This window comes from Micropterus salmoides, unplaced genomic scaffold (genome assembly GCF_014851395.1).
Source record: "Micropterus salmoides isolate LMB-PRFRI ecotype aquatic unplaced genomic scaffold, ASM1485139v1 Ms_hic_scaffold_20, whole genome shotgun sequence".
Classification (NCBI taxonomy): domain Eukaryota; kingdom Metazoa; phylum Chordata; class Actinopteri; order Centrarchiformes; family Centrarchidae; genus Micropterus; species Micropterus salmoides.
The window spans coordinates 11,760,668-11,788,519 of record NW_024041151.1 but is presented as its reverse complement, the minus strand read 5'-3'; the positions used below and the strand labels follow the sequence as shown (position 1 = coordinate 11,788,519).

Here is a 27,852-nt window from a genome sequence, read left to right as displayed (position 1 = left end):
AATGCAGATAAATGAAATGTATAAAATGATTATCTGTGGTTTTACAAGGTGTTCCTTTTCTTAAAATGAGTTAATCCAGGAGCGACAGAGGTGCTGGTAGACAGATTTTTTTACCTTTAGTCAGAGCTAGGCTAGCTATTCTCCTGTCTTCAGCATATTTTGCAAAGTGGCAAACAATTCCTCAAAGTGGTTACTTGGTTCATCGCCCTTGAGTAATGTTAGTAGCACAGAAACAAATAATTAAGCCCCATTCCTATGTATGCCTTTTTTGAAATTCTCTCCCTATCTTGCAGGTCTTCTTTGTGTCTGACTTTTTCAAGCCACACAAAGAGTCCCATAAAGAAGAGGACATCCCGCACACAACCCTGCAGGAGACCCCAACAAATGGAAACCCACTTTGAGAGTCCCAATTAAGCTAATCAACAGGTGGAGGATGATACCTCTGCTCTGTCCCAAATGCACACCCTCCAGGATCCCAGCTCTCTAGCCTTTCATCTCATGCCAATTCCCAATCGACACCCTGCATGGATTTACACTGTACTTGATTTTACTTCAAGGAAGAAAGTGGATGACATGTGCATCACCCAGAAGTAACCTTTGGAAGCTACACCTCAGGACTGTTCAGATTTTAAAACTTTATAATTTTAGGTAATTTGCTGTCTTGTCCACCAATTCTCCACCTGGAAGGAAAGTGTTGAGACTACCTGTCCAAGCCTCATAGGTTAGGGGCTAGAGATTCTGTAAGGACAGGAGCCATTAAGCATGTATCTACTGAGCTGGTGGGAAGACTTAACTGCAGGCACCCACTCAAGGGTCTGACCACTGCTGAGAGAGAGAGGAGGGTTGGAAACCTGTGAATGTAACCTCGCTTTGTGCTTTTTCCTGACCTGGAGTCAGTCTGTTCAAGGATCTGATGGGGTCAGTTTTTAGGTCGACTCCAGCACCCAGAGACACGTCTGAGTCTCATAACTGTTGCCTTAAGTCCAGTGTTAATTAAAGGGCTAATTATAAGAGGAATGTTTGCTTCTCAAGGCTTGAATGTGCTGGAGGCTATAGCTGGTCCTAAACCACTGCTTCACATCTGGAGCTGCTGACTCCAGGCCACTGCCACCTTATTCTCCAACTGTCTAACCTAATGTAGTCGAGGAGGAAGCTCGACTTTTATCATGTTTGGTTAGAGAGTTGAAGAGTAGACGGTCAGTTTAAGTCCTGTGTTGCCTTTGCTGGACTGCTGCTATCACAGCTCCATGTGTATCTAAGAACTAATAAACTCAAGTGAAGCGACAGTGTGCTTTTGTATCCTCTGTATGTAAAAACAAATCTCCATACAGATGTTTATTGAAAAAAATGTTACAAATATGTACAAATGTCTAAAATAAGAAGGAATAAAGGACAAATAAAGCCATTTTACTTATTAACATGACCACAAATGAAACATAAGTGTTATATTATGTCATGAGCTGTCACGTAGAATTAAAGCATGAATTGTGTTGTTTACTTTCTCAAATATATAAAATGTCATTTTATGCACCACTTTCTCATGTAAGCAAACATAATAAAAGCATAAATGTTCAATGTATTCTGGCCACGTCGATGTATTCACCCAAATGAAACAATGTTTACGTTGTTAGACATTCTCACCGTTAATAACGTGACTCGACAGGACGTTACAACGTTCAGGTAAGTAGTCATGATGAAAAGAATCAGAAGTGATCTGAAAGACAAATTAACTAACACGTTGGGATTAAATAGCACAATATTTGATCCCAGTGTGACAAAAAAAAAGTCAAGATGATCGGGGCTTAATCCTAAAGTGAAGCTGAAAAACAGCATTTATCCTCCAGTAGTAGCTCATTATAGGTAGAGACTGGCAGCAAATACAATGTCTCTCTTGATCTTCGTTATTCCTAGAAGACACAGAAATTAAGAGCAAATGATTCATTATTAACTTCAACAAATCAGAAGTTTAATTCCAAACGGACATCCATTTCAGAAGTGTTTCATCTAGTAAGAAGAATTTACCAAAATACATCTTGTAGTTACTTGTATAACCAGTCCATTTTCAAGACTTAACAACTGTACGTATAATCACATGGGTGAATCATGTCAAACAACATACTTAAGGTTGTGGAGCAGAAATTTACGTTGGTTGCAAGCATAACCTGAAAATCTTAACGATTATTTTTAATTGTTCATGTATCATATGGATAATGAAAAAAGGTCAGATAATGGCAGTCACCATGTTCCAGGTGTCTGAGAGTCCAAGGTTACGTCCAACCAACAGTCCAAAACCCAAAGATACTCAGTTAAGTGTCACAGAAGACTAAGAAACCAGCAAACATTTGAGAGGTTTAAAGCAGTGAATTTGTGATTTTGCTATTAAAAAAAATGGCCTTAACGATTGCCAATTAATTTCCTGTTGAATTACTAATTGTTTCAGCTCTAATAACCCTGAGGTTTCTTACCTTCAGCAAACTTGTTCTCCAACTCCGTGTTGCCTATGGCCTTGGCTGCAGAACACATCTGTCTCAGTACCTCTTCCAGACGGCGCATGCAGCGGATGATGCTCCCTGCACAGCACAGACACAAATACACCCCAATCTATTTTTGAAAACTATTTACTGCCAAATTCCAGCATTAATTCACATTGAGCGTCTGAATAAGGACATCTTGGAAGAATGGTTTTGGCCATGGATCAATCTTAGTATCCTCAGTAACAACTAATTTCTTGAACTTGACGAACACTCCGGGTTTCTAGCAAAGAATGGTATGTCACTTGGTACTACTAATAAGGAACAGAGAGACAGTGTTAAAGTGGTACACTTCTAATTACTGAATTCTGTGATTCTAGCCTAGACAGTCTTCAGTCAGTGCAATTTGTCAATGGGCAAACATAAATTAACATGTATGGAGAGTTTTGTATCCAATAATAAATAGGTAAGTAAATCAATAATTAATTAACATTTACGTTGGTATAAAATGGAGCATTTCTTTCAAGGAAATTCCATTTCTCCCATTAATAAGTGACAAAATGACTATTTGAGAAAAATCCCCAGAACATTATTAGAAAGTTACAGACCTGTAATTTAAATGAATAAAGGAGTTAGAATTGATGAAACCCGTAAACTCTCTCTCTTCACCAACACACGATTTCATCTCATACTCAAGTTTCTCAACTCTGCAGTTACTTTCTTAGAACGATGACATCTAATATTTTACAGCTGAGGTCATTGTTGGGAGTCAGAGACACAAACTGTGGGGAGAATTGATGTAACTTGGTTTTAATCAACCCACACATAATAAATCAATAAGTGATCCTTTAACAGCCTCCCAGTGACTGCACTGGATTTGTTAAGGCCATATTGTACTTTGGCAGCGGTGGAAGAAGTATTCAGATCCTTTACTTGGGTAAAAGTATTTACAGCAAAACGTACAAAAATTATTAGAAGTACTTCTGTACTACATCTTCAGTACTTCATCTGTAGAAAAATGATACTTACTGCTGCACTGATGTGTAAACAACACTGACTTCGTAGCTGGTTGAGGTGGAGCTGATTTTAACTACTTTTTACAGTTAGCTAGTTTAGTCAAGTGGATCCCAGCCTAGGGGTCGAGCCCCTCCAAAGGGTCATAAAATAAATAGTGAGATGATAATTGAGGCATTAAGAAGAAAGTTCTGCTGTCTAAAGTCATTTTTTAGACTTCTCTCTAATCTTTGTTTTTTGGGGGAAATAATGAATCATTTCACCTCTTTGATCCTTGAACAATGAGCCTTTTTGGGGGGAAATATTGGATACTTTTGCTTTTGGTCCTTGAACGATTATTTAAGTGTAACATGAAGAGCACTTAAAAACAAAACTCCACAACTCCATAATTCCATCTGGAATGTAGTACAGTACTTAAGTAAATGTACTTAGTTACTGTCCACCATTCTACCTCTGCGAGATTCAGTTAAAGGCTTGTCGTACCTTCTTTAACATTTTGTTGATAAAATAAGTTTCTGGCCATATATTACACATTGTACATTTAAGGAAAGTTCAACACCTGTATTTTAACTTCCTGTCATGTCTGCTGGATAATATGAATGGCGCACCTTCAAAGACATCAGTCATCTTGCAGATTTGAGCAAATGTGGCGCCGTTAGCCCAGGCGTACACTACATCCATCAGGTGGGGCTTAAACTGGTTTAAATACGTCTCCTCGTCCACCTCCAGCTTGGCGTCTGCAGAAACCTTGGCTATGCGCTTCGCACACTCCTGGACATAACAAAAACAACAGCAGCATTCACATTTTCGACAAATTCAAACTTTTAACGAAACAAATCGGGGATGGTTTTATTGTGGTCTCACCTGCATTTGTCTCAACGGAGCTGCAAGCTGTTCAGTCAGTTTTGGCATCTCGTTGGCCTGGAGGACAAAAAGAAAATGTCAAACATTTGTTTTGTAGTCTGGGTTTCAAACTACAGGAAAATAAGTTTCTATTTAGTATAGGTCAGATGGGGTTTTTAACATTCAACATTAAAACATCTGATCTGCTCGTATTTGGTAAGAAAACTACTAATTTTTTTTCTTGATTGTTAGTCACTGAAAGTTACCTACAGCAGCGTTAATTATCACCTTTTCTACATTAACACCTGCCTGGTAGTTAACCTTTGCTTTAACTTCCCACTATTAGCAAAACGAAACATTTCATTGATGAAGGCTTTCACAGGGAATGAGGCTCTGGTGTCCTTGCAAAATTTCATCATCTCTCTAAAAGGAGTAGTTCTAATTTGCTTTCTTGCCAAGAGTAAGATGGAAAAAGCGATACCACTCTCATATCTGTACTACATATCTGAAGCTGCAGCCAGCAGCTGGTTAGCTTAGCAACAAGGCTGGAAACGGTGAAACAGCTCGTCAAGCTCTGGGATTTTTTCTTGGCTACCGTTTCCCTGTTTTAAGTCTTCATGCTAAGCTAAGCAAAATGGCTTGCAGACTGTAGTTTCATGGTGATCGGACAGATATGAGAATATCGATCTTCTCATACTCTCAGCAAGATAAATAGAAAAAAAAAGAAGGAAAAAACTATTACAAGAAGTAATTTCTGTAATTGTCACATGGTAGCGACATTAAAAATGAACAAACAATAAACAAATATGTAACTAGAGCCAGATATCATTTGAATGACACCAAGTTATACTGTTAATAACTTACTTTGGAGGAATATAAAACATATTTTTCTACAAATGCCTTTTTTCCCCCTCTATTAAACAAAAGCCAACTGTCTCAAGTATTAAATGTTGTCAAATAGTATACAATTATCTAAAACAGTAAATATCTGATGGTTAACACTGTCGAATAAGTGATTGAACCTGGGAGCACTTTAATGTCAGAATACATCTGTGGTTTAAAGACAAGTTGGATGGTTTGCCGTCATCCCAAGCTAAACTAACAGCAGGTGCTCTTTAATGACAGGTGACAGCTGTACACACACACACACACACACACACACACACACACACACACACAGCGCTCCTGTAGTGGTACACATGACAGCTGCTTGTCGTTGCTCCCTCTCCTCTCTGACACAAGTAAGACATAACGAGAGTGGGAGCCGTGATTGAGTCCAGACTGAGATTTGTTGTTCTGAGGACGGAGCGGATGCAGAGCCAAAGAAAAGGTTTGTCAAACCATCTGACCCTGGATTGCCTCATTGAGAGAACAGGCTTCATTAGGCAAGACAAACACACACTAACCTCAGGTTTCTGTTTTGGTTGCAGCGCAGGGGAGGAGGCCAAGAATGCGTTTGTGGGGCTTGAATGTGTGGGAACGGGGAATCAGCCGTTTAATCTCAGTGTTTGGGGAAGGCTTAAATATCTGTTTGTATGGAGAACTGGAGGAATTATGTGTTTGTGTGTGCATTTGTTCGTACATTCTCCTGGAAGACGAAGCAGGACAGCAGGGCGGTGGCTTGTTCAACCGTCAGATCGTTGAAGAGGCCGTTGAAGATCATCTCCGTCAGAAGGAGCTCATCGCCACTAGAAAGATTCACACACAGAGTGAATTATTACAGTATTACTTTATTAAACAGGATCTGATTTATTTCTTCCTTGTTCTATTCAAGTAATAACTGTGCAGAACTGTGGCGTGGGTGCTGGAGTGAGTAAGGATAGGCGAGAGCAGATGTACCCTCATGCTTCAGGCCTGGCAGGACTCACACTTAACTACACCCTAAACCACAATCCATGCAACATTTCACCATCCAGATTCACTGTCCGTCTCATCAATAGACAAATCTGGGCTGCAGATGGAAGTAGAAAAACCGCCATTACTGCGGTGGCACCTCGCAACAACGAACAGACTTTGGAGCCACAACCCTTTGCTCCATTAAATCAATTTTACTTTCCTAAATCTCCATTTAATATTAAACTGCCCTAAAAGACTTATTTGTCACTTCAGAATACAACAAAAGTTAAGCAGCTATATTATATCTATATTTACACAAATTGTTTGCTGGGTGCGTGCTCTATCCTTCCCTACCTGCTAATTTCACAGGCAACCCGCCCTTTCATCTCGATGACATCAGAGGGGCTGGCGAAGCCGAGGCGTCGCAGAACTCTCTTCCTGCACTTCAGCTTGTCCATCTGCAGGACGGTCCGAGCCTTCTTCAGCTCTCGCTTGGCGGTTCGAACGTCTGCTGCGATCTAAAAAACACACATGTGTTGTTATACAACAAAACCTTCACCTTCAACTTGGAGAGACGCTCTTCCAGGGTTTCTAGAAAATACTTCATAATTATTAAGTGCACTGTGAGTACTACTAGCTGTTTTGTGCATGAGATCATTTCTAACACTAGATTAACTGTCACAGCGATGGAGTGGAATATTTGAGTTATCTGCCAACAGATGTTCTTCTGTCTGCTTGTCTGTCCTCTGTGATGTCCATTATCCACTAACCTCAGGGCCAAAGGAGCAAACACATGCACAAAGAGATTTCACCAACATTGCTTATTACTCAAAAAACATACATTTAAATTTCAGTAAAAATTGTAGCCTCATTTCTGGTGGTTACATGGAAACTGTGAAGAAATCTATCATACGTGCACACGAAAGCAGGAAAATTCAGACTTTCGAATTCCACAAAAAACAATTATCAAAATGAATAATGTTTTAGCTTTACTCTACATGGTATTAAATGAGGAATGAAACTTAAGCAGCCATGATGTGTTGTGTTAGAGAAATGTGAAGGCCAAAGTGGAGGTCAGCTGCTGAGGCTGAGGATTTATCTACCACACAAACAAAGCAATCCAGTTTACGCTGTACTGTATCCCCCATCATTTCACAACACACACACACACACACGACCACGGAGGGATGTAAATGTTTATGCAAATCGTCAACGACAGTCTGATTTGCTTTTTCTCCACCCACTGGTAAAAGTCTGGGCGTTTTGCATCTATCGCGCTGTGCATTTGTAACCCCCCGATGTGAGGTTGTTTTGAACAGTCTGACTCGGTCCTTGATCATTCAGTAAAGCAGAGCACACAGATGTAGAAATGTGAATGCTGTGCTGAATCATGAACAGAATTTATTTTAATCTGGATCAGCTGTAGAATTTTATTTTGAAATGTACAACACACAATCACTTACACTTACATTATATTTGCTATTTTTCCTATTAAAGTATTGCCGATACTATAATGGAACTGTATGTTCTAATGTCACACTTTTCTGAAAAGGGGTGTCTTTTAACAGGAAGTGTAGCCATTCTTATTTCACAAGCTGTCTATGTTGTATTTCCACAAGATTTTCTTCTTCTATTTATTCTGAACTTTTCTCGCATACGCATGTCAGTCTGTTGGTCAACCACTTTGGTCCAGACTGAAATATCTCAACAGCTATTGGGTAAATAGCCATGCAATTTCATACAGATGTTCATTGATTTTAATTATCTATATTTCTTTTAATTGTATTTTAATTTCATAACTTTCTTTCTGCTTTTACTGTTTATCTTATTTTGTTTGCTGTGTTTTATTTTCTTTGCTCTTGTGAAAGCACTTTGTAACATTGTTTTGAAAAATGCTCTGTAAAAAAAAAATTCAAATCAATAAATAAAGATTATTACAGTGCCCAGATAATGGATCTTACTGACCATAACCCTGACCTTTTCATGTCCCCCTCAGCCCTATCATCAGGTCAAAAATGTGTCCAATACTTTGGTTTAGGACCAAATATTTAAAAACCTAATGGCATTCCCATCCTTCCAGTTGGACTCATGAATGTTGGCATGCTAACACATAAAACTAAGCTGTTGAACATGTTAAACATTATACCTCCCCTTAAACATCCGCATGTTAGCACTGCCATTGTGAATATCTAGCTCAAAGCATGGCTGTGCATAAGTACAACTTCACAAAGCCCCTAGCATTGCTGTAACTCCTAGTGTTGTGGCTACGTAGATATGTCAAGTTACTTTGAACAACTGATAATGTGAATGTGTTGATATTTTAGTGTTTTAGAGCTGATGGGCTGCTGTAAAGCTTGCACTGTTGAGACTCGTGGTGTTAGATTTAAAGAGACCCTGCCTGTTTTGCTTCTCTAAAATGACAGGTATGCATGATAGGTGTGTATTTTGGTTGTTCCTTTATTTCATGACAGTTGTATCTACTGTTTTATTATACATTACTTCTCCCTGGGAAGACACAGACAGAATTTAAGCAAGACAGACACTGAATGTTTTTTCCCCCGTCTATAGTTGCAGGAAAGTTGTTGCTGCCTTGCAATAAAGTGCTGAAAGACAGGAAGTGTAGTCATTGTTTGCTATACAACACACTGCAGAGATAAACCCACTCCACGGATACTTGATTTCTTTCTGTCTTTGTCTGCATGAATATATATGGCCGCTACCGACGTGTCTGGCAGGATAAGACAATTGAAGGTCAATGATTGTGATCTAACAAAAGGTAGCCAATGTAGATAAAAGGAAAGATAAAAGTAATTCATATTTCAATAGTAACAACTGTGACCTGTTGTTCACAAATGGTTGACTTTTAGTAAGGTTTGATATTTTTCTTACGCTGACATTTAACTCTCCTACAAACTGAAAGACACACACATCCAGTTTCTTACCAGAGCTTTCTTCTCACACAGAGAATAGACAGATTCCAAATTGGGGTCACTGTGCAGGGGGTGGGAGTACATGCGGTGCTCGAAGGCCTCCACTTTCTGAATAACTTTCTTCAGTGCAGGGTCTTTGATGCCCATGTCATCTATGGGGTCGAGCAGAGGAACGCCATCTGGGAAACGTTTCTGTACCTCCTGCACACAAAATGTTTGGAGGGAAAGAAAAGAAAGAGCAACAATTTATAATCAAGGTCTTTCTTCAGTTCTCAATATTTGCTTCAAGATGGCTGCATTTTGTACCTGTATAGACTTCAGCATGAGCTGTCTGTTGTCAAAGGGCCTCAGGTCTTTGGGGATGTAAAGGCGAACTGAGCTGATAGATGTCAGGAGATGGAGCATCACTGGGACCACCTAAACAAAAGATTAGAGTTACCGTATTCCTGACTACAGAGACATATAGTCTTATTTTTGTATGCAATATGCATTTAAGTGTGTTTTTGTGTGTCTGTTGCACCCACCTGCATCTCTCCAGTCTCCCCTGGAGCAGCAGGTTTAGCAGCCTCAGTCGCAGCATCTTTTACACTGTCTTTACTACAGTGGACCAAAACCTCCACCACGTACAGCGGCTCTGAGTCTGTGCTGGCCTAAATGGGGAAATGCATATTAGTCACAACCATGTGTAAATGGACTCACATACATGTGACACTATGACACGACTTACCTTCACATTAGACTTCTTGCAGAAGTTTACAACAACTCCCCAGCCAAAGTCAGTGTCGTCATTTTTTACCTGTGGGGGTGAAAACAAAGAGCCATTAAATGACATGGTGAAAAATCCATAATTAGTGTGCTGTTGTCAAACTGTACTTGGGTGAAGCTCTACCTTGACAAGTCGCCCGGGCTGTAAAAAGGGCAAGCAGTATTTGGGTTTGTGGGTGAACTCCTGTATCTCTTTACCCAGTTTGGCCAGCTGCTGCCTGATTTTAAAGTAAGTTACCACACCCTCTTCGTTGGGAATCTCAATGGCGTGGTACTGCTCCTCATACTTCTTAATTTCTGCACAGAAAAAAAAGTCAGCAACATGAAACTAGGCCACAACCGGACAGTCAATGTTATTTTATCCAGTGAAAAACATTTCTTGGAGGCTTTCTACACATCGACCTCTTGACATGGAAAATGATTAATTAACTTATTTTGGAATCAGTAACATAACTGTTTGCCATTTATAAATGATGCAAAATACAGCCACTGGGAAGCAAATCAACAAATCTGAAATACGTTAATCAAGTAGAATCCAGAGTAGAGATTATCTAGTTACTTGCTCATCCCGCCTGGCGCGTGTTGGAGTAAATACGGAAAAATGCTTACTTTCCACAACACCGGGCAAAGCCCTGTAGTGTTGGAACTGGTAGAAAGACTTCTCCAGCATGTACTCTGGGTTGATCTCCTCCACACGCAGCAGGTTAAGCACCATGTTGTAGGTCAGGTGGAAGGCACTGTTCAAAGGGTCTGCAGAGCCCTGAGCAGCAGAATAAAAACCAGACAGAAAAAAAATTCAATAATGCACAGCTGGGATTAATTATGTGATTTGACAGTCTTGTAAGCATTTTACTAGAAGTGCCAAGAAGGTATAAGGTCTAAATAAATGCAGGCTGAAGCTCCCCAAATTAAACACCGAGGAGAATTTTGCAATTGAAACCTCTGAACCTCGCAAACCACAGACATGCGTTGGACAGCTTTCTCCAAGACACCCTGGGAGTTAAGCACTGTGACAGCGCCAACAAACAGTTTTACATTAACACAACGTCGTTCAAAAGCTATGCAGCTATGTATTTATAGCAGTGCAGCTATAAATGTGTCAAATCAAAGACAAAAGACCAAGAGCTTCTGCCTTCCCTGTGACTGTGTGTTGTAAAGTTCTGACGGAGCACCAAATGGCTAGATGATCCAAAGAAAGAACAACTTAAGAGTCACTTCTGACAAATTCCATCCAATCATTCAAACTAATTCTCAGAAAGACAGCAGGGAATATGTTTCATTGATGGGACTATTACTGTAGCAGAAGAACGTGTAGACAGCACTGAAGAGACCCGCAGACATGTGATCAATGACAAGCAGTTGCATTCAGAAAAATTACCCGAACTTGAACGTAAAAAGTACCGTAGCAGTGATATTCACAGTACCTTGAGCAGCTGTTTGCCCACAGCTGGACTCATCTTCTCGTCCACCATGAAAATAACAATTCCCCTCTCGTCCATTCCTCTCCTCCCAGCTCGCCCAGACATCTGGATGTATTCACCTGATGTAATCTGGATCACATGAAAACACACAAGACATTAAGAAAAAAGATATTTGTTAGTGAATGCTTCTCTCTCTTCTCTCTATACAGGTGTTGTGGCAAAATATGGAAAATAAATAGCCTTTTATACTAAGAAAAGAGGTAAAAAGGCAGGGAAAGAAGCATTTTTATAATGTAATGCATATATATTTTGGAAAATAGACGAAGTAGTTCTACAATTAGAGCGCCTTGTGAGGAAGAGACTTAACCAGTTTTTCACAAGCCTCTGAGGACATTTCTCTGCATTGCACATGACTGATTAAAAAGATCTACTGGTCTTTAAGCAATAAAATTGCTATAAAAAAGGGAAGATAAGATTATTTTTGTGTTGAAATGACCGCATGCCATGGGATCAGCTCTTGATTTGAAATGCAGTGTGTTTCAGGAAAGTTGTGTGTATTTAAATGTGTGAGTGCCTGCGTGGAGCTTTGGCATCTTTAGACGCACCAGATGTTCCTGATGAACCTTCTTGGAGGGCAGTTTCATTCTCTCTCAAATTCTCGTCAAGTCTTTGTGTATGTGTGTGAGTGAACTGGAAATCCATGTGTATGAAGTGAAGATGAAGGGTGCTTCTAAGTGACGGCAGCTCCACACACGCGCGCACACACACACACACACACAGCCCCCAGCTCTTATAAACAATACGTGGCTGTTTATGTGGCGATGCAAGCTGCAGGACTGGAAGACCTTATAAAGGCTTCAGGGCAACACAGCGAGTGACAACTCCACACTACACATAGTCCAGAGCTGTTGTTTTAAAGACATCACAGAGTTTATGGGGAGTGGTACTATTTTACTGGCTACAGGCACAGTAATAGATCAACGGAAACGGAGATTAACCTCGCTTAGCACTCTTATTGGATGTTTTTTGGGCTAAGTAGCAGAGCTTCCATCAAAAGGTAGATATTTTCCAAAAAGGCTTAGTTTACATAAACTACACTTTTTGGGCTCATCTTCCTGCTTATGTATGCTCACAGCCACAGTGATGGAAATTGCAGCTCCACAATCTAATGTACTTGTAAGGAATTTGCATGTAATGTAGGATGAGGAGAATTTCCTGAGAGAATGTTCTATTGACATTTTTTAAAAATCTACGCGTGCTCTTACAAAGCGGTGATTCTTGCCATCAAACTTCCGTGCGCTGGTGAAGAGCACAGTGCGAGCTGGCATGTTGATGCCCATGGCGAATGTCTCTGTAGCAAACAGGGCCTGGGATGAGAATAAAAAGCAAACATTAAGATCATCTCACTGCAATATTCTGACAATGTCATTATTGACCGATTCAACTTTATAAAAGGCAATTTTCTTGTTAAATAAATAATTATTATAACAACCTTTTGAATGTGTTTCATTTCCCATAAAATATTTGGAAAGCCAATTCTAAAGTTCAAATACACATAGGCTGTGTCCAAAATCACCCACTACTCACTATATAGAGGACTATTTAGTGAGCTCACCATTTTGTAGTGCTCTCTGAATATATAGTGAGAAATAACATACCCTATATAGTCCACTCAAAGTATCCAAGAATGCATTTTGAAAAGTTGTGTATAACCGATATACCATCATGTATTGCGCTGATAAAAAAAAAAAAGTCCACCAACCAATTGCCCGACAGCAATGACTTAACTACCGGTGCTGTGATAATGATTGTAGGTTCTGAAAGTGCTGTTTTCAACTCATAAGATATGGAGTAGGGAGCAGTGAAAGAGTATTGATTTAAGACACAGTCATAACGTTTCGCTCAGTAAGTATTAGAGCCCGACCGATTTTTGAGACCGATGCCGATATTAAAGTGAAACTGCGCAGATATTAATTATATTAGACCTCTTTCCTGTCCAAACTACACTTAGAACAGGCCGATATTGAAAGCTGTTCTGTATGTAGGCTATAATACATTTTCCTAAATGGATTATATTATTAAAATAGATAACAGTCTCGACAACTTAACATGTAAACAATTGCACATCAACAAATATTTGCTGCAGGAAGGTGCAACTGTAAACGGATGGCTGAAAGAGAAAAAGCGTAGGCTAAGTGTATTTTACCTTACCCTCTACCCTAATAACTACATTCAATGTAGCATATTCACATCTAGTTTTTCTATGTACAAGCACTATTTAATAATATCCAAAGCTACGAAAAAAAACACTTCAACCATCATCTGTCTAAAACATGCTTTCTATGATACAGTGACCTGCTGTTCAAATCTAATACTACATGACTGTCTACAACTTTGATATTTCCATCCATCGTCAACCAGGCGAAAGGAGGGGTACACTCTGGACAGGTCGCCAATCATAGACTAATAACCAGTCACACTCACAGATGAATCAGCTGTGTAGATTTCGAATATTGACAGTTTTACGAAAAATGATTGCGGAACAAAAATGTGCTTGAAAGTTTTCGGAGTTGAGGAGCTCTGCAAGTGGCGGCAGGAGAAGCCTGTGCCAACCCGCGGGAGGAGCTCCCAAGGGCGGCCAGCCGCCCACTCACAGAACCCTCTGCTCCCAGCGTCACACAGACCGCTGCAGCAACAACGGCCAATATTATGTAGCTGCAGTACCGAAGGCTGCAGTTTCAGGACCGTAGTTCTTTTGCGACAGAGCTACCTAGTGGAGTGGTGGTGGTAATGCACAGCAACACGAAGGAGCGGACATGCATATAATCAATAACTTAAGTTTAGGCACATGGTTGTGGTAAGGATAACTGGCTTCGGGGGGGCTGTCAAGAGTAACATAGCTAGCTGGCAGTATCAAAGTAAACAAGGGTCCCAGAAATGCAGTTCCGGTCCTAGGAATGTGGTCCTGAAACTGCAGCCGGATGACTTCTCACCTCAAAACTATTGAGAAATGGGTTTAGTGATGAAATAACATGAAAATTGTGAAATATAAAACTTTCTGTTGCTGGCCTCTCTCCGGCGCGCGCAATGATGATGCAGTCAATAGTGACGATTCATAAAAGCACTTTTGGTGTTCGGCCTAATAAGTCAAAATAAGAAATTTCATCAATCAATAATGTTGACATGTCGGCAGTGTGGAAGCATTTTAAAGTGTCAGAGAAAGACACAAAAGTTTGCAGACACTGTTCTGCTGAATTGTCTTCTAGCATATTCACACCATCTGAGGCTGAGTTCTTAGAAAAGGCAACTAACGGTCTGACCCTCCAAAATTTGGAGTGCACACTTACTCAAGCCTTTATGGTACATTCACTGAAACGAGCTGACAGACATGGTTAGTGTCATTTTCTCTCTTTACAAAGACAAGAGTTGCAGTATGAGAGTCCTACCTGAAGAGAAGCTATGAAGTCTTTATGCTACGCGATACAAGAACCACATACATTATTTATCAAATTGCGTCGGAATTTATACATGTGACAACCCTGCATCCCTACTAATTATTAAACATTTTTATTTATGCTGCATATACACGATGTTTAAATTCAACCCTAATTGGGTGATAAAGTAGGGTGAACATTTACAAAATCAAGTAACTGCAATCACTCTGCTGAGAGGGATGGATGTTTTTTGTTTAAGCATGTTTTGATAAGCATCTTGATGCAGGGACAGGTGTACCTTGAGTAGCCCTTCAGAGAAAAGGATCTCTATGGTCTCTTTCAGGATGGGCAGTAGGCCTCCATGGTGGATTCCTATCCCCCTCTTCAACAGTGGCAGCACATGCTCCACCTGTGGTACGGCAAGAGCAATGACAGGAAGATTAGTGTTTGTAGCGTTTTGTTTATGAAAAGGTTTAGTGACAGTGCATATACACCAGTTTGTTCATCCGATTAAAGCCATCAAAGTACCAGAGACAGAGAGTGGAAAAGCATCTAACCCCTCATAGTAGAAAAGTGTGATGGATGGTTAGCTTTGCCATTGCTTGTGCAGTAGCGGTCCCAAAAACAATTACCTCAACACGGCTGGTTTTCATAATGTGGCTCAACAAAGAAGGGTAGAATAACAGGAGCACGGTGTTTGAGCCCATGTTGACATTATGTGTGCAGCTATTTACATTAAAGCAGTTTAACTGCGACTCTGAGCAGAAAATGACTCTGAAGGAAATGCTGGGGCCATTTTTCTGAGCTTTTACAAGGTGGCAGCACTGGGTTCAAAAAGTGAGGGCGACGTGGATGCTTATAAAAACATGGCCCGAGTTGTGAGGGCACAGAGCGAGAGAAACCCGTTCTCCTCACCTGAGGGAGTTTCTTGTCTTCGTCTGAAAGACAGTCCACTGCGTTGTTGAACACTTCCTCCACCAGACGTTTCTCATCATCTGGAACAAACAAACAAAGGGTGCATTTCTTAAAGTTTTCTCATGGCTGCTCAGAAAACTTTCTAAATATTAGCACAAAGCACATCCTGAGCCTGTGCGTTTTAACTATGCCTCTAACTCTCTCTCACTCACACACACACTCTTTTGAGTCATTTTAAAATGTTTTAAATATAATTTATCTTGGCGTGTGTGGTTGATGTGTAACAACGAGGAGAACTGCTTACAGGAAAAGTTTAACCACCCAGGGATTGAGCAAGCAAATGATGTTGCTGCATTTTATTTCAATCTGTTTTAACTCTAGATTTGATCTCATTTTACAGCCATGTGTTTCAACAAAACAGTTTCTCTAATTTATGTTATTTAGTAGAGTTTCTGATTGACTTTTTCAAAATATTTACAAATTGATTACTAGTTTTTTGTTTTTTTCAAAAACAACAATTAAATGCTGTCACATGTTTAACAAACACTTTATTATTGTAATCGGTTGTATATGGTTGTGACACCACAACCACCAGTGTCTTATTACTGTGCTAATCACATTAGATTGTTTGCTGCGGCTGGTTGGCTATCTCTGCCCATATGGAAACTTAGTCACAGGTCTTTCTTTATTCATGAAACCATTCTGGGAAACCGTCCTTCTTATGTGCCTGTGTTATTCAGAAACTTCCACGAAGTCTGATGGTGCAGTATTTATTTTTAATGACAAATTACTTCAATGGGACTTCTTTTCATGTTTTAAGCAGCAATACCAAAGACAAACACAAACAAGGGCCAACATAAAAAGCGAGGTCAGCCTAAGCTACATCCATGGCTCCAGCAAAACAGCCAGGACATCCACTTTGTGGCACATAACACACAGAGCAGGGTTATAATAAACATTTAAAGAGCAAGGAGTCTAATAACACTTCACTTGTGCCATTGATTACACCCTACTGCATGAAAACACACTAAGACAGACTTCCTGCAGTGAGCCGGAAGTCTTGCGTTTCTCCTTAGGGTGAGATAAAAAGGACAACTCAGTATCTGAGAAGCATGATTGTACTCGCCCCTTTGGCTTTTGACATTTCTTCCATACAACTGGAATAATTGTCCGAATGAAGGTTAAAGGGTCATGAAAAACAAAAAGTTCTTTCTTCTGGTCAGTAGTTTTCAGGATACCTTGTCAGGCATTTTTATGGGCACTCCATTGATTTCACACATGAAGCTCAGTTTAGTAGTCACGAGGGTTACTACTCAGCCTGTGAAAATATTGTCTATAGATGTAGAGAAATTGCACACTTTTGTAGTCCAAGCTTGGGCAGAAACTGCTTTGCAAACTGACGATGTCAGATTTGAAAGACACATGTCAGCGAGGGTGCTAACGAAACACTCTCTCGAGTTACTTTATTTGAAATGTGTTTCTGGAGTTTAACCCATACTAGGGAATAAAAGTTAAACTCGTTTCATTTATAAGAGGCATTTTGATGTACAAGCTTTCCTGCATCATGTGTGCCATAGTGGGATTGAGTAAAACATACTGATTCCGGATGTCGACCTTGCCTTTGAGCATTTAAAACGTTTTTTTTTAAATATATATTTGTGATAAACATGCCCCTTTGAAGAAATTCAGGATTGGAGGAAGAGATAATCCATGGCTCTCTGAAAAGTTGTCAGAGTTAGTCAGACTGAGAAATGTTGCCTGGGCCAAAGCAAGACAGTCAGACATACCTGCGGACTGGATTTCAATTAGAACTTTGGAAAATAAATGTACTGAAATGATCTGGAAATCAAAATCAGAATACTATCTGAAGAACATCACAGAGAACTTTAATATGATAATCCTTCCAAATTCTGGAAATTCATAAAATCTACATCAAGCTCAAATGCTTGAAAGTCCGGACTCCCTGACCATTTAATCATTGACTCTGCGGAAGTAAAATCTAAAGCTGATATGTTTGAAATATTTAATAAGAACTTTGTATCAGCTGGAGTATTCTTTGACAACACAGGGGGGCCGCATATAAACCATATGAACCCTGGTAACAATGCAAACTCTCTCTCTCCTGAGTCAGATGTGCAAATTAACTCCTTCAACTCCACACACATATCCACTGGTGATGTTTGTAAGGCGCTTAAAGATATGGATCCAAAAAAGTCAGTTGGACCTGACAATCTAGATCTATACCTTTTAAAGCTGGCTGCCAAGCTTATTACAGAGCACATTACTTATATTTTTAACCTGTCCCTGGCAACCAGTTGTATTCCTAAATTATGGAAGGCTGCTTATGTTACACCATTATTAAAAAGTGGGGACCCTACTAATGTAGATAACTACCAACCCATCTCCAAATTATCTATTTTAGCCAAAATCCTTGAATCTCTGGTAAATGTCCAGTTAAAAAGTTTTAATTGAAGATAACATTTTAAGTGAGTTTCAGTCTGGTTTTAGGACAGGACATAGTACCATAACAGCAGCTATGTTGGTGGTCAACGATAGTAATTCTCTTGATGAAAAACAGCATTGTGCTGCATTATTTGTTGAATCATTTGACTCTGTCGATCATGACTTACTGTTATCCAGACTAATTAATGTGGGTTTTAGTAAGGAGGTTGTGAATTAGTTTAGAAACTATCTCATAGATAGATCTCAGTGTCTATATTGAAAATTACATGTCTAAATCCCTAGAGATGTCCCCCAGAACTTGATCTTGGCTCCCGTTTTATTCACCATTTTCGTAATGATATTGAAAAACATCGAATCAAGTTGCACCTTTATGCAGATGACACAGTTATATATACACATGTGCTCCCACCCTGGCTCAGGCTGTCACAGAGCTTCAGGCTGTGTCCTCTGCATTGCAGTTGTCATGCACAACCTCAAATTAAAACAAGTGTCTCAGTATTTGGCTGGACGATAAATTAACATTCCTGTAAAATTAATGCAAAACGCCTATTCAAGGCATATCCAAAGTAAATTGAATGTAGTTGTTTAACCATTTGGAGTATATGCATGGTTTTGGGCTTCTCTGAAAGATAAAACTCTGGAGTGTCTAACCCAAAAGTCAGAATGATTCTAATTGCTACTGGAATTGATTAATATAAGTTTAAACACACTAAAACTAACAGTACTAGCATAAAGCCTTACCTAGTCCAAATTTAAATTTCATACCAACACCATGAAGAATGACCATTTTACACAGGTTTTTCTAAGTGCACGTTTTAGCGTATTTTTTCTAAAACAGCACAGACCCTTGGCGGCAGGCGGCTGCTGCTGCTGCATTGCTCCGTATTAGCCGGTAGCTTGACGCAGGTGTGGTTTTCTTGCTGGTCGATCATGAACTTCCTACTTAAAGATGGATATCATTATTTTCAGAATTTTATTGGCCACAAAAAGTGCCAGTCATCGGCACAATTGCTTGCAATTGGCTCGGCCTACCCAGGAAATAACAGGGGCTGGCCCTTCCTTACAGCGGGGGCTCACAGGATTTTAGCTTTCAAACGGTGTATCATATGAATATGAAGTTAACATAGTAGCTGTGTGCACATACCGAAAGGTGTCGCCAGTGTTATCGCCGGGGACCTGCTATATATGCATGCAGCCTCATCATTGTTAAAGAAACTTGATTTTGCATACCATGCAGTGTTACGTTTTATTACACTTGCTAAACTGCACACACATCACTGCAGATTATATGATTTGGTGGATTGGCCATCATTAGCTATGTGGAGACAGCTACATTTGTTATCTTTATTTAAAAGGCACTCATTTGCATATTACCACATTACATTAATAGCCTCAGCTTTGTGGTCAGTAGTCATCATACCAAAATATATTTTTGATTAATGGTGGACAAAAGATCTGTCAAACAAATCCTTAGTAATCATCCTCAGTGGATCATGAGCATCTAAACTAAACTCACATGAACACACTTCAGCAGGCTCTGCCCTTAGTGGAAAAAAATGCTGCTGGTCAGCATCACAACAACATAGTCTGGGTCTATGTCCATCTATTGGTCTTTGCATGAGCCAACCAAACCTTCTATAATATGTCTATTTGACGCTGCAGTTTTGCACTTGGACAGTTAGTTGATGTTTCAGCACCAGCCGGTCCCCTGACTCCAACACAGCTCTGCCAATCCACAAACACTGCCCAGAAACTCTGTGTCACAGCACACATCAGGAGGGGAAAGAGAGGGGGACTGTCTTTGGTGTTTAAGAAAACAGAAGAAAGAAAAAAAAAAAAAGCATGAGCTAGGAAAGGTAGAAAAAAAGAAAAGGGGGGGTAGCTGGTTCAGAATGAGAGAAACCAGGAGGGCCACGTGGCTCCCTCTGCTCATTATAACCCACCTACACACACACAAACAGAGGAACTCTATAACACCAACAACCTGCCTACATACATACTGGGATAAACCAAACAACCTGGCTTCTCAAATTGTTTGCTAGAGAAAATTGGTCCCTATGAGTTTCTAAATAACAGACAAAGAAGGAAACAACTTTCGCGTTTGAAACCCTTGCATCTGCAAATGGTTAGGTTTGTAACAAGTAATGACACAAGTAATTACTTGTTACTTGTAAACACAAGTAATGACAGTTTTTTATGGCTACAATTCTGTAGCCATTGTCATGAAAGCTTTGTATTTCTTTAAACTAATAAACAAGTCAATGGAATATTTTGACTCATTTACTAATCAGATTAATTTATTTCAACATTCTTCCTCAATCAAGTGACTGTTACTGGACACCATCTGCCTCATTTTTCTAAGAAAGTCGCTCTGTTTAAGAAAATTCTGAAAAATCATGAAACTGTTGGAAATGAGAAATTATCTTTGGCAGAGTTTTTCCATTTGTTTGGTTTTGCAATATTGATGGAAAAATTGGCTTTGTTGACGGCCTTCAGTGTTGGAAGAGCTCAGCATAAAAAACCCCCTCCTCAAGTAAGGCTTCATAAGCATGTTTTATTTCAAGAAAAAGCCTGAAGCAGGTGGATACGAGCCAACCTCCATCTACAGCTGGATAATCTCCCATCCTGCAGAGATTTGTCTTCATGAAGCAACTTCACTTATCCACTGGACCAAACTGCAAGACCAGCTGTGCAGGGACAATAAGCCATATTCATGGCACTCACTCAGTGGGGAGGATTTATTCAGCTCAGCTTGCCAACAATTTAGCATTTTGGTGAACGGTTTCACTTGCCTAATTTCAACTCCCTCCCTACTTTATATTCGTTTTGGCATTTCAGTGTGCAAAGACAATCTGCTCTGAATCTAACCACTAACATGCTCATTATTCAATATGCTGATAGTGTGACTTTGGATCTGATAACTGACCAATGCAGTGAAAATACAGCAAACAATAAAAGTTTAATTTATCTAAAAAGAAGGTATATTATGACATCTGATCACTTAATACTTAACGAATAAACAAAAACGATTTTTATATTGTTGCCAGAATGGAAATTATTAGGGTTACAACTACTGATTATTTTGATTACCGGTTAATCTGCTGATTTTTTTTACTCATTAATCAATTAACAATGTTGTCGATAAAATGTCACAGATTAGTGGAAAATGCTGATTATAATTTCCCACAGTCCAAGGTGACATCTTCAAATGTCTTGTTTATTTTACCAACAGTCGAAAACCCAAAGATACTGAGTTACGTAGCCTGTCAGCACGACAGGGTGTGAATGGAGAGGGAGTAGTTCGCACGTAGTTCGTACCCTGAATTTCCTCAGGGAAATGAAAATAAGCACCATAGGTTTATGAATGCGGATCAAACGCCGGGCGCACACACACTGCAGCACGTGCCTTATTGTGAGCATGTGCAAAAGTGTCCTTATAATCAAGTAATAAGGGGGGGAAATATACGCAGTTAACTGGAATTCATTCATTCAACGGGAGTCCTGCACAGTACCTACTGAGCTAAACATGCACATGAGTATACAAGGATTTGAAATAATTTCACTTTGTTCTGGTCCGCCTTAAAATGGCTTTTAAAAAAATTAGGCTAATGCCAGACTTATTTGCCGACCCCTAATCTACTGGTTCAAGGGCCTGACGTAAACCTTTTACTATGCACGCATGTCACAAAAGCACCAGGATTGTATATAACTACTCAAACTGAAAACGTGCTTGCAGAAGAAATACAATGAGACATACCTGTGTTAAAGTCCAGTTTGGCTACCTGCAAAGCATAGGCCTCACAATCCTTCTTGCTGAAGCTGAAAATAATGACAGGCTGGAAGTTTCTCTCCATGATCATCTTCACTATCTTGAACACACTGGACGGACCTGAGGAAATCATTTATTGGAGTACACATGAACATGAATTCTGATCTATATATTAGAAGACATTTACATGTTTAAGATGTCATTGTTGCCCTTATTTGACAGTAGAGGATGAACTGATTGATTCAACCATGGACGTAGGGCTGGATGATATGGCCAAAATTGTTATCACATTAAAATTTTTCATATCTTTCGAGATTGATCATTATCATATGTATCAATAGTTCGAGTTTAAAGGCTGTTTCTTGCTCCTGAGCGAAAGTTGAAGAAACCTGATTTAATAATAATAATTGTGGATTAAACTCATCTTTATGGTCAACACTTGATGCCAAACAGCAGATCACTTCACAAATCTGAGGTAGAACATTCAAAGCAATTATGATCAAATCTTTGTCAACAAATATGTACAAGTCAAATTAAATAAAAGCTTTTTCTCAGTCCCTCAACAAAATAAACATCTTAATAAAAAAACTTTGTGTATGATTCAAGTGAATAAAATCTAACATTTATTGAATATTTACTGAACTTTTTATTATCTTGTTATTGACAGAAATTATATTGCGATAATTATTGTTTTATTGTCTATCCCTACGTGGATGCAAATGGTTATGTGGTATGCCCCTTAACCATTAGGCTTACAGGGAGCCCCGACCCATTTTAACCTTGAAAACTGACACACACCTTTAGTGCCTCCTTTCCGTCCTCTTGGGTCCCACTTGCCCCCTCCGCTGCCCCCAGAATCCCCTGCGTCTCTCAACACCTGCATAGCTGTGTTGAAATTGTCCTCTCTGAAGTCTCCCTGATGAAGGGTAAAACACAGGCAGATGTTATGATTCATGTCTATCATGTAAAGGCCGGTGCCAATGGATGTATCCAAAATCAGGAGACAGAGAAACTAATCTAGGGCCAATATGAGACCAGACACATCTAGTCTGTCTCTAGTCTGACTTCCATAGGATTAATTAGCCAACTCTCTTTGATTACTCTGACAGATCCCAGTAAATACAGTTTGTAGGTGTCCTTACATTCTCATCAACAACCAAGTGGAGTCCATCGCCCCCTGCTGGGAAGATGTAGTGTTGCAGTGGAGTTGGGCGGTAATCTGTGTAGACTACATGGCATGGCTACAAGAGACATAGAAACATTAATTATGTAACAAAAATAACAAAAACACAGACATGTTATGCTGATACTTAGAGAGATAACTGCCACCTTCTTATGTTACATACACGAGGAACCTTTATATTTCTAATGCCAGAACAACACGCCACCTGCTTATGTAGGTGGCAAATCCACTCAGCAAACTGCCTGGCATTGGGGATGGTGGCTGACAGGAAGACGTAATGCACATTGTCAGGAAGAAGAATGATGGTCTCCTCCCACACCACACCACGCTCTGAAATACACAGACAGCAGAGGAATTTGTTGTAAGAACATTCAATTCAATTTTATTTATATAGCGGCAAATCACAACAACAGTTATCTCACAGCGCTTTTCATAAAAGAGCAGGTCTAGATCATACTCTATGATGTTATTTACAGAAGCCCAACAATGGAACATGTTCGTAGTCTTACCCTAAAGCTCTCTTTTTTTCCATTAGAGGTTTGTAGCTTTTACTATTTCTCCAAGTTGGACAGGTTTCATTCACAAAAAAGTTACTAAAGAATTATTCCTCACTATTCCTATAATCAGCAGACAAAAAGATTACAAGTTTAGCAGCGTCAGAAATGTATTAGAGGAGCCGAAACAATTGGGAAAAAAGTTCAAAAACATCTTTCGAAAGCAAACCGGCACATGAGTAATATAAGAGGCGCTTAACTGGATGTAAAAGTCAAAGAGTTATTAGAGAGAATATTATAGCCTACAGCGGGTGATTTAACACTGTTGGATGCAACAGAGCATGATATTAGACAGCGACCTACAGAAAGACCCTGAGGACCCCAGCTTTCGAGTGAAAGAATTCTCCTAACTACTGAACTGTAGAAGTTGCTGTGCTGAAATATGCCAATATAAATGATAAAATCTAGAACAAAACTCTAGTAAACTGTCAAGCGATGTTGATAATATTTAGAATATAATGTCAATCTTGCTTCACATTTGTCTTAGTTATACATTTTATTTTAAATACTTTTGGCATCATATTTAAACTCCAAATTCATTCAGATTAAAGCATTATGAATTCTAGTCAAATTAGAGTTTTTTTGCCCTGTGGAGAAAAGAACACTATCTATCTATATAACAGGCCTGGATCACTTCTGAATTTCCTTTGTCCACAATAGAAAAAAGTAACTTAAATCACTTGTACATGCCAGCTAAGAATGAATCTGTTTATACGAGTGGTTCTTGAATGAAGCCCAATGCTCCAAACCACACTCAGCTGTATTCTGTACACACCTGCATCTCTCATGTAATGGATCTCATCAAAGACGACCCACGCCACTTCTCTCATGATCTCAGAGCCTCGGTACAGCATGCTTCTCAGGATCTAGGAGAAAAGCAGTTTACCATGGCAGACCAACCTCTCTACTCCCAATCAAAATGAACCTGCAGCACACTTTCCAGACATAACTGCTTCTTACCTCTGTGGTCATGACAAGGCAGGAGGCAGTGGGGTTGATGGTGACATCGCCAGTCATCAGTCCCACATCCTGGAACTCCTCGTACATCTCTCTGTACTTCTGGTTGGAGAGGGCCTTGATGGGGCTGGTGAAGATCACTCTCTGCTTCTCTCTGAGGGCCAGTGCAATGGCATATCTACAAGAGGAGGATATAACAGTGAACTAGGTTAGATCACTAATCTGACATTAACCACTGCTTCACCTAAACGATAATTATGATTGCTGTTGGGCCTTTGCTTCCAAGAAAACTGCAAAACTGCACTCAATTACGCTAGGGTTGGATATTTAAAGTTTTACGATACCAGTACCAAAACCAGTACCCTTAAAGTGATACCAATAGAGTACTTCATTCGATACCTTGCATAAAATGCCACCTGTTGAAGCAATAGTAGTTGATTGGTAGCCTATTATTATTTTTATTGTTGTTATGGACAAGCAAGGTTATCTATTCTTGTTTCATATAACTGTAACATAAGCATTGGGAAATTGTATCACATCCCCGCCATCCTAATTTGATCATCCTCATGGGTAGTATTATATGGGGAAAGAATACAGCTTACAAATTTTTTTATATTTTAATTAAATAAATTAATATTTAAAACCAAGCTTGTGGTGATAAACTGGAACCGAAGGTAAGCGGCTGTTAAAATCACGCATGGACTCGACGCATGCAGGCCTTTTTTGCTCTCCTCTTTATTTCAGTGTGTTGCTTGCGTGTTTGGCTGCAAACAAAACCATACAAATGGTGATTTTTTGCCTCAGTCTGGTTACAAAAAGTATCGAATGAAGTACTGGTTTGACTGGAGACGTTTCGATTGTACTCGATACTGGGCTGTTTCGGTCGATACCATAAAGGTGTAGCAAGTAGCGATACCCATCCCTAGTTGCAGCAGCTATGTGGTACGTTCCTAAGTTAGGACATAAAGTCGACACAAGAGGCTTAGTAACTACTAGTTTGTAACTAAATCAGCTTCTAAAATTGTTTGCACCACGACTACTTGGGGCAGAACCGAACTAGTTTGGACGTAAAGTCATAACCAAGGCAATTGGCCAATCAACAATCAAAGAGAAGACTTCTATCGTCCTGATTAATTATCACAATCAGCAAAAAATAGTATCCTAGTGGTGTCATGTTTGTTGAAGATACTCACTCAGCACAGACAGTCTTGCCTGCAGAGGTGTGTGCAGACACAAGCACAGACTCATTGTTATCAATACATAAGATGGCCTCACGCTGAAATGGATCAAGAACAAAAGGGTACTCCTGCAAGAAAAGACATGTCAATAAAAAACAATCCAGATGTAATGCTAGTTTTTGTAAACCAACTAGTACACAATACAATTTAAATTAACTCCCCATTAGGCAATACAGTTAGAAACCATGTGCTGCTGTTATAAAGAAACTTTTTCTAAAGTTTGAAAAGCTAGCTAACTTATTTAGCCTCCATACAGACATATCATTAAACAAATGAATAAATAAATGCTTTAAAAATCTATTTCACTGTAATTCAATGACATTCTACACTGAACAAATTAAATGTATTCCACAAGTAGAAGACCTGATTTAAAGGTGCATTGTACCTTGGCTGCTTTCCCCACTCGTGCTCTCAGTGGTTTATAGTCATCACTGGCAGGCAGCGCAACCTGTGAGGGGAAGACAGAATCTTTAACAATCTAAGTTTTGACATTAAAAGTCAGAGAAATCACAAAGGTGACTTATCAAAGAAGAAACCTGATAATAATCAAAACACAAAATGAGGGAATATCTTTTGGAAGAAAGATGTTCATCTTTACCTCATGCGAGCATCCTTCCACGGTGTCAACTTGCTCCACCTTCACTTGGGGCATAAACTCTGCAAGACTGAAGAAAACCACACAGATTTTACCTACATAGACACTTTAAAACATATGCTGCAGCATCAGCTTCATTGGTTTGACATAGACTTGAATCACCAACTCTCTGAAACAGTTTCAACAAACACTGAACATTATAACCATCATGAGGGTAATATTAATTGCTGGGCTGCTGATTGAACTGCATTAGTTCCAGTGGTGGAGGAAGTACTCCTTTAGTAGGTCTTTTACATGACCTAGATACAGCAATATCACTATGTAAAAATAGTGTTATAAATAAAGTCATGCATTTAAAACTTGACTTAAGTAAATATTCATAAGTTAGATGTGCAAAATATACTTGAGCTTTGTTTTTGAGAGTGGTGTAGTATTGGATTATGATATTTAAAATAAATACATTGATGTGTAAGAAACATTTTCAAGTAACTGGTCAAGCTGGAGCTAATTTTAGTAGTAAAATGTTTAAGCGACTAAAGTTCTCACATGCAGGGTGAGTAAAACCTACAGTAGTTTCATCTGAAATGTACAAAGTTGCATATAATGGAAATTACAAATTTGTACTTAAGTACAGTACTTAGCGTAGCTTTGTGTCTATGTGTACTTAATAGAATGGCAATTGAGAGTACATGAATAGCCACATATTATAACAGCACGCGAAGCACACTGCACAGGCACAAAAGATGTAACTCATCTCACTTTAGGTCATTAGAAGAGACTGTCTCATGTCGAGCTTTCTTCCCAAACACCACCTCCTCTCCGCCGTCACTGTCTGCCTCCCTCTTGACCCCGGCAGACGGACCAGCATCCTTGTCAGTGCCATTTTTTCCTTCAACTTTTCTGGAATACGGGAAAAACACACAAGCGAAGAACTGTGGTTAGCTGAACGGATATACTTTACACAGGAACGTTAACGTTACACCAACAGATAAAGTTTCGCTGCCTAACGTTAACGTTAGACTCTAATTTTAGCTTCCCTGTTTCGAAAACGTTACAAGTTATATACAATATAGCAAAAACACAGCCCCGAAACGATTTGAGTTTATGTTTATCAGCACAACCAGGCACTTTAACTGATGTTTCATTTAACTTTACTAGCTAACGTTAGCAGATTGACGTTAGGACTGTTTCACTGTCTGGCACGCGCTGACATGATGCTACGTTAAGGTTCGCTGGCCAATCGAACCTCCTGGTTTCAAACACCAGTCATTAAAAATTAAAAATTAAAAATCCAGTTATTTACCCTATGTCCGATGCCAACGAAGCTGGTATCTTTTTGCTTGTGGTCGTTTGTTGTTCCTCGTCAAACACGCTGAACAAACCGTCTCCAAAGGCGTCTGCCATGATTGTTAGGGGCACACTTCCCACAATACAACACGAGGTTGCTCCTGGGTAATACTTCCG

General features: G+C 39.5%; 2 protein-coding genes across 3 annotated transcripts in view; one reads left to right on the top strand and one right to left on the bottom strand.

The window, feature by feature from the left end:
* The window catches only part of plpp1a (phospholipid phosphatase 1a), a 13,566-nt gene extending 11,991 nt beyond the window's left edge, over positions 1 to 1,575 (top strand). For both annotated transcript variants that reach the window (XM_038733864.1, XM_038733863.1), the window contains exon 6: positions 294 to 1,575. In XM_038733864.1, the coding sequence (XP_038589792.1) occupies positions 294 to 401 (108 nt within the window). In that variant the 3' untranslated portion in view covers positions 402 to 1,575. The remainder of the gene's footprint in view (positions 1 to 293) is intronic.
* Positions 1,290 to 27,848, bottom strand: mtrex (Mtr4 exosome RNA helicase). The gene is made up of 27 exons (XM_038733861.1): positions 27,692 to 27,848; positions 27,148 to 27,288; positions 26,392 to 26,458; positions 26,179 to 26,241; positions 25,749 to 25,861; positions 24,559 to 24,733; positions 24,374 to 24,464; positions 23,250 to 23,374; positions 23,004 to 23,102; positions 22,660 to 22,777; positions 21,850 to 21,981; positions 15,630 to 15,709; positions 15,013 to 15,123; positions 12,546 to 12,647; positions 11,284 to 11,409; positions 10,469 to 10,619; positions 9,984 to 10,156; positions 9,822 to 9,890; positions 9,619 to 9,744; positions 9,401 to 9,511; positions 9,107 to 9,295; positions 6,519 to 6,682; positions 5,911 to 6,016; positions 4,350 to 4,406; positions 4,094 to 4,256; positions 2,466 to 2,570; positions 1,290 to 1,907 (listed from the first exon to the last, which is right to left on the bottom strand). The coding sequence occupies exons 1-27, from the start codon at positions 27,790 to 27,792 to the stop codon at positions 1,855 to 1,857; spliced, it is 3,111 nt and encodes a 1,036-aa protein (XP_038589789.1). The 5' UTR covers positions 27,793 to 27,848; the 3' UTR covers positions 1,290 to 1,854.
* Positions 27,849 to 27,852: the final 4 nt, after the last annotated feature.